The sequence below is a fragment of the Notothenia coriiceps genome, unplaced genomic scaffold (genome assembly GCF_000735185.1).
Source record: "Notothenia coriiceps isolate Sejong01 unplaced genomic scaffold, NC01 NC01_scaffold00030654, whole genome shotgun sequence".
Classification (NCBI taxonomy): Eukaryota; Metazoa; Chordata; class Actinopteri; order Perciformes; family Nototheniidae; genus Notothenia; species Notothenia coriiceps.
Genome location: NW_011363355.1, coordinates 1 through 7,806, shown reverse-complemented (window position 1 = coordinate 7,806; position 7,806 = coordinate 1). Strand labels below are relative to the sequence as shown.

The 7,806-nt window shown below is 37.8% G+C and overlaps 1 protein-coding gene across 1 annotated transcript; it reads right to left on the bottom strand.

Moving 5' to 3' along the window:
* Positions 1 to 1,161: 1,161 nt before the first annotated feature.
* On the bottom strand, positions 1,162 to 6,035 carry LOC104959647 (leukemia inhibitory factor receptor-like; the record flags this gene model as incomplete). Its single annotated transcript, XM_010787548.1, has 12 exons — positions 5,958 to 6,035; positions 5,717 to 5,770; positions 5,393 to 5,449; positions 5,195 to 5,306; positions 4,938 to 5,107; positions 4,690 to 4,835; positions 3,695 to 3,836; positions 3,420 to 3,508; positions 3,091 to 3,298; positions 2,802 to 2,987; positions 1,783 to 1,914; positions 1,162 to 1,320 (listed from the first exon to the last, which is right to left on the bottom strand). Coding segments are annotated over exons 5-12 (1,141 nt in total), but the record flags the coding sequence as incomplete, so codon positions are not given.
* Positions 6,036 to 7,806: the final 1,771 nt, after the last annotated feature.

Sequence of the window (7,806 nt, the reverse complement as noted above, 5' to 3'; positions counted from 1 at the left end):
GAAATGTTTTTTATCCCATGTCAAAGTTAGACAATTAATGTGGTCATTCTTGTTCTCTGGAGGGAATTTTGCCATTCTCAAAAAGTAAACAGTAAAAGTAGTTCATAGTATTTGTGCAACAAGTTTATGAAGCAATAAGTCCTAAAATTATTCTCATAAATTACCCTGTTCCTCAATCGCAAATAATAGAAATGAACCACATGCCATCCTTTACTTTGAAATCCAGCTTCCCAGGGTTGTTTTATTGCATTACCGTAAACCTGTAACTAATCGCGCACTCGAAATACAGGGGCGGCTGGTTTGACCACGCAAAAGTGAAAGACGGCTTGCTTGACCGCAGTGTAGGAAGTGCCATACGCACTTTCCTCGCCGGTACGCAATGTTTGGTGAATCGGAAAGTGGCGGAAAATGTATGGACCTATTTTTCGGATTTCTTCTACTTAAGCAACCTTCCCACGTCAATCCTACGCACGGCGTTATACATGAGGCCCCTGAACAACACATAGGCCTAATGCTAATTTGCTAATGTTAGCATGCTACCAAGGTACACTAAGATGGACATGGTAAACATTAGGTCTGCTCAATATCAGTATGTTAGCATTATTGTTTGAGCATGTTAGCATGCTGACATTAGCAGCCAGCACAAGTTATTATGTGCATGAATATAATCGTATGGAGCTGCTAGCAGGCTGTATGGCTAAATTCAAAAACAGAACTTTCACAAGAGGAAAGGCTGTCTAGGTAGAGCTATGTTGTTGTAGATGTTTGTGATTGTTAGCAGTATGTTGTTAGTGCTTTTGTCACACCACATTGACAGCGTTCTTGTCTTGTCAAACCATCAAATTCCACTTATTACGTTTGTAAGAATTGTCAGCTTTCAATTTCAGTCTATCAATATTGTTCATCAACCTCTAGAGACTGAGACAGTGGTGAACAAACTAGCTGGTAGACAGGAAATCCACTGACAATAATTGGCTGTGTGTCACTGAGGGCAAACAACAATGTGAAGCCAATGATGTTACAGCTGATACAAAGTTATTGTACATGTTTTATCTGGACTTTACAATTGAACATTTGTTTTATATTTATGGTTTGGCCAAAATAACGAGTATAAAAGCTTGTAAGTGAGTTAGGACTTTGTTTTGGGTGGATAATACTTACTTCTCTCTGTAGTGACCCCTCCATGGTACTCAGTCCAGTAGATTATGTAACGCAGAAGGAAACCTCTGATGTCGTCCTCTGGGATGGACAACCACTGCAGCTCCACTGAATTCAGCGATACATTGTAGAAGCTGAGGTTTGTGGGAGCACTGAGTGGTGCTTTGGGAGCACAATATCAAGAAATCAGTCTGTTTGGTTCTTGATAGGATAAGAAAAATCAATATGTATTGGCCTATTAGATGTGATCTTTATCCTTGGTGTTAGCTACTGTAGGCTATCCGTGTAGCTTCTGTTGTGATTTCAATATTGTTCAGGCAGTCCACAACTGAAACAGACTGAAGCATCCCAGCAACAATTTGATGGATTGCCATGAAAATGTGTATATTCATGGTCCCCAGAGGCTGAATCCATATGACTTTGCAGATCCCTTGACTTTTCTCTCGAGCACTGCTAGCAGATTGTTTGATTTACAAGCAGATTCTCAATTTCTCAACCAATGTTGGATGGATGGAAATTCAATTTGATGCAGACATTCGCGGTCTTTGCTTAATAGCATCAGAGTAATTCATTTATTCCGACAACATTATAAAATAGTGGAAAGGTAGAAGGCCTGTGACTTACATCCTTCTACGGAGTAGAAGTGTGTTCTCCCATAGGTGCTCTCACTGTTGTTCACCTTCTTCATGTTGCAGGTGTCCTTGTCTGGCCGTGTGTGCAGAGTGATGCTGTATCTCTTATAAGGCTCCAAAGGCTCTGGGGATTTAAAATAACCAAATATATTATCTCAGAGGAAGGAAACTGAAGATTGTAATTTCATACTACCTATTCAAATTAGCAAACAACGTTCTATGAGAATCATAAGGCCACCTAAACAATGTTACTAGCAACAAAATTAGGAAAAAAAACGTTTTTGAACAAATTATGTTTAAACAGAAGATGCAAAAATGTTCACTGAAATTAATTGTATTTGCTTATCCTTGCATGTTTTCTGTTTTTTAAGTGGGGGTTCCTGGCACAACTTCACATACGTCCAATGTGTATGGAGAAGGAAAAAGTCTAAAAAGGTTTAACTCTCCAACAACATTTGAAGTATTCCGAAATACACTTGAAGTACCGTAATTTTCGGACTATAAGCCGCACCTTTTTCCCTATTTTTCGACGCTGCGGCTTATATAACGGTGCGGCTAATCTATGGATTTTTACAGCTAACGGCCAACACCTTTAACTCTATGGGCTCTACGGCCGGTCCGCGGACCCCCACCTTTAAGCGGCGGGTTCCAGCAGGAAAAACTGGAGGCCGGAAAAGAGTGAGACAGGTAGCGCGCAAAAGTAAAAGTGGAACCGAGAGTGGTATGCCGCTGCTGCGGCTTATATTCAGGTGCGGCTTATATTCCGAAAACTACGGTATATTAAAACAACCTGAGGACTCAGTCAGGGTCATGATACATGTTTTCCCTTTCCCTAACCTTAACTTTGTTGGCTGAACCTTCAAACAAATCCTTTCCCCTGAAAGGTCCTCTGCTACAAAAACATGTATATCCTTTAACTTCTGAATATGACACCTATTAACTTTTTTGAAAATGTACGTGGCAGACATTGAACGGGACAGGGTTGGTCAACATCTGTACGTTTTTCCTTACCTGGTAAAGACGTTAAAGTCCTGTGGTTGTGTTCGTCCTGATAAAAAGACATGGAGCCTGCTTTATGTCCCCTCTCCATCCACTCCACAGAGTAGCAGACATAGTTTTTGATGAGATCTTCTTTCCAGTGGATAGTAAAAGATGTATTGTTGTGGACTGTCACGTTCAGCTTCTCCGCTCCCGTACCTGTGTTGACAAATTAATGGAGTATATTTGTAATCCTTTTATCGTACAAGGAATTATATAGATCATATCTCCAAAATAAAAATAAAATGAGTTGACAACTAACTTGGTGTGTCTTCTCGCTGTGGTATTGTCTGGCTCACAGCTGGGGATGTGCTAGCGTTGTTCACAGCACTGATGTTGAGATGATATTCTGAATATGAGAGAGCCAGTCTGATTTCTGGCTCAGTGGTGATCATCCTCTGACGTGGGGCCTCTCCTGATGCTTTCCCAATGATCACATGGTAGCTATCATGCAGTTCTTTAGCAGGAAACTAACAGACAGGGTCATTTAAATATTGTAATGATATCAGCCATGATTAAACAGAAGACATATTCCCCAATATATTTTGTGTTTCTTGAAAATGTAAGGAGATACATTAAAGAAGAAAATACCTTCCAGGTTAGAGAAATCAGCCGTCTGCCTTTTGTCTTTGCAATGTCAGTATCTTTCATGTTGACCATGACAGGCTGTGTAGTCAGTTCTGAACAAGGACATTTATTTATTAAGATATTTGAAAAACAGTTCTTGCAATTGAACAGTTGCATACAGATTTTCTTTCAGCATGTATCTCACATTTATCACAATTACCACAATAGTATAACAAAACCTGCTTGTTTTTAATGTTGTATTCAGTTTTAAACCAATAAAAGTAAAAAAGCAAACGTACCTGCAGGGACAGTGTAAGTTTCACTCCATGGACACTGTGGGCATCTATCATTAGTGACGCACTGTATCTGCACACTGTAGACCAGTGAGGAGTTTAAATTCTCCACTGTACATTTCTTTCCATTTTTAGATTGCATGAGAGGCTGTGAACCACAAAGAAAAAATATTTAAGGCCTTTCTTCTTTCCTGTTATATAAATAGTTTGTAGATTCAATCATAACCTATATCTAATCATCTTAGCTCTTTGAGATCTTTTCTGCTAGGGAGACTCAAACAACAACAGGTCCTTCTGTAGTTACATTAAAGGGGAATTCCACTGATTTCACACATAAAGGTCAGTTTACTCGCCATGAAGTAAACTATTAAAAACAGCTGTATAATGTATTTCCTTTCTTCTGGAGCGCACTTTTTAAAGTTGAGTTTTTTGTTTCTAGTTAGCATGCTAGCACCATTAACTTAGACGGTGAACATGGTAAACATGATACATGCTGCATTTTGGCATGTAACAATATATTTTCGGAACATATTAGTGTGCTGTGCCTAAGCCTGTAAAATGTTAGTCTTGTCCCTAAAGTTTATTGAAGTGTTGTACTAAATTGCTCTTGTGTTGTTTATAAAGTGTAGTTGTATTCTTGTTGCTAAAGAAGCCAAACCTACTCTTCAATGTAGTACATGCAGTAATGCATTGGAAATGCATGGCACAATAGTAAACTGGATAAGGTTGTTTCGAAATAGCAGTACATGTGTTGTCAAATGTAGATAAGGGATTTTGTAACCTCAAGAGGGAATCCTGCTGCTTTATTCAGATAAGAAACACATTTTTATTTTTAGTTTCCGTCCAAGTTATTCCACATGAAGTTAAAGTAAGACAGCTAACATACCAAATTCTCAGTTAATATAAGATTTAACTTTAATTTCACTAATCTTGACCTCCCTTTTAAACATTTAGAATATGAAAACTGATTTATGTTGTGTTAACAGGTGTTTGGTACTGACCTTGCTCCATGACAGGCTACCCAGTGCTTTATATCTCACAGAGTAATACTGAACATCTTTTCTATCCTCATTTTGCCACTTCACACTCACATCTTGTTTTCCTGAGTGGCGACTGAAGGAAGCATTATGTGGAGGCCCACATCGGACTAAAAAAAAACAAAAAAACATATATTCAGTCAGAGATTAATCATCAAAAAGAGAGACATTATCAGGTTCTTTCTCTTATAAATAAATGTTTTTGAACTTACACAAGCTCATTGGTGACCCTCTGAAAACTGATTTTGTGCAATTGGTTGATGCGCTGTTTTCAAAAACCTCAGCGGTCATGTTGTACTTTTCATATAAATGTATCCCCTCAGTGATGTTTGTTTGCGATGTGTTGTAAACTTTGCAGTGTCTTATCCTAGAAGGAGAAGAGCTTAAAAAACAGTTTAATGTTAGAAATCATTACAAATGGTACGAACAGTTTCATGTTAGATAGAAAAACTCAAGAAAGCCTACTTACAGTTGTGTTATGATCAGTGTGTATGTATTTTCTGATGCGCTGTTTCCAGGCTTCCACACACAGCGATAGGATGTCGGATGTTTACCAAAACAATCTAAATCATGCACTCCAGCTAAAAGAGAGGCAGTGTAGAGTCACAGTTCAAAGTAAGTCTCCAATCTAATGATTCAATCTGTGATGACTCAAATGTGTTTTTACCTGGGTTTATCCCACAGTGCTGATATTTTGAAGAAAAGTTCTTTGACTTGCAGGGCACTGGAACATAATCAAGAATTGGTCATTTTACAATAATGCTCTTTTCTCTGTGCAGAACACAACTCTAAATATGATGCCACTTTTTATTTTATGGTAGGACACGTATCTTATAATAATTACGATTTGCTTTCATAGTTCTTGCAGATAAATAGAGCTATTCATCCAGGAAAGTTATTTACTAAAGATACAATGAACACACCACTGTTAAGTAAGCAGCAGTATGAGGATTTATTATCTGAATTGTTGAAACGAAATAACATTTCCAACCTTTCGAAGCTTGAACATGAGAGGAGAGTGCTGTGTAGTAAACAAGGATCACACCTTTAATGTGAAAAACAACAAGAATCTTTAGGGAGTGGTTTGATTTGAGTACTGTATAATGATAGAGCAGTTCACAAACTGCATTCATAATACATTACAAATAAAAATAAGGCTAAAAACCAACACAAAACATAGAAATAAAATAAAGATAGCAAACTTTTAAAGGAAACAATAAAAAAACACTTACCAAGGAGGAAAACATATGATTTGATTCCATAGGAAGTGCATTTTGAGTCTAAAAAATCTAAAAGAAATACACTGCCAACCATCTCGTCTGGGATTGACTGAAGACTGAAACCAAGAAACCAACAGACTGGGTAGGAGGCAACCTCACCCCCACATTCTGCTCTTATTCACAATCATGATGCACACACTAGCTGCTCACTGGGCGACTGAAAAGAAAATATATATTTTTTTGTCATACTATACATTCAGTAGAGGGGTGGCAACACATTTTGACACAGTTCATAGGACTCATAGTGACAATAAACTGACATCTTCTTACTTCCTTTTTCCATAAATAGAGCTGCTTAGCATGCAAGGTTGTAGCCTTTCTGATAACACTGATATGCAGGAGGTGCCTTACATACAAGAAAAGGGACGGTAAAAAGTGCAAAGGACTGTCGCTTTGAGTGAATTCTTTCTTTCTAACAGCGGTTACCGAAAATACTCTTTCTCAGAACCGCTGTGACTCAAAGCATGAACACATATGACTTTCTGTTAAGTGATTTCAGGAATTCTTCATGCTTATTTTGCTTTCAAATAACTGAATGTAATTTTCAATTGAAAATCACAAATTGACGACAGTAACTGACAGATTTGTTTGACAAATGTTTTAATTTTGAATCAGAGATGGGCTGATCTGAATGTTTCAAATGTGAATGTTTCAGTGCTCAAATTGCTCCTGTGGGGACTGTCCACAGTATTGAGTAAGTCACTTTGGATAAAATCGTCTAACAAGTAACATGTAATGTAATCTTTGTAAGGACACATACTGCTAAGTTTTCTTATCTGTTAAAACAATTGTTTATTTTTTCTAAATGGAAAAAGAAAACGTAAAAAATATCAACAGAAAATTGCCATCTTTTAAAACAATATTTAAAAGAGGATTTTGTCCCCAAGTAAATCTTAAAGTGGACCTATTATGCTATATTGGAAAAATATATTGTAGGGCCATACCTATACAAAACATGTCTGTGAAGTTTTTTGCTTACAATTCCTAACAGTTCACCCATTGTAGCCATCCCTCATACTGCTCATACCCCTCTTTTGCAGCCCTGTTAGAGAAACGTGGATTTTGGGTCCTTAGCTTGAAAAACAAAAAAGAGGAGGCGGAGCTAATGCCTGATCAGAATTCTATAAAGGATAAAGTTAAATTCTGCTGTGATAAAATGCCATCCTGTTCTAAACCACATCAAGGATTATTTCTGAAACAGTATGGAGCTCAAATTCTTTTTCTCTTGCGGGTTTACCGCAAGGTGAGTTCCTTTTTTTATTTCCCGCTTTTTAAACACATGTGCTCTACAGTACAGGTTAGCTCTGAGTATTAGTGAGGCTTGCTAATGTAAACAAAGACGAGATTACGTCCAAAACACGTCAGCAGGGCCGGCCCTAGACTTTTGGGGGCCCTAAGCGAGCTTTGGCTTGGGGGCCCCCCTCAATCTAGCACGTTCTCACTACACACAACACGGAACCAACTTTTGTCTTATGATGTTAGCATAAGCACACATATTGTATAAATAAGTATGTAAACACCATGGACCTAACCTCCTCTAGGGGGGTCCGGGGGCATGTTCCCCGGGAAGATTTCTTTTTAAATATTGAAGTTAAAAGCATCAATCTGGTTGACTTTGAGAGCAAAATTAAGAGATCTATGGATACATCTTTCAACACCCATATAAAACAGAACTGTAAATAGATTTTTCTTTATGGATATTTTACAAATCACTCCCCTTTTAAACTGTATTCTTGTTTTGTCATATAGTATTTCATAACTGTTTTTCATTTATTCTCTCTGGCTGTCCATTTCATAATGT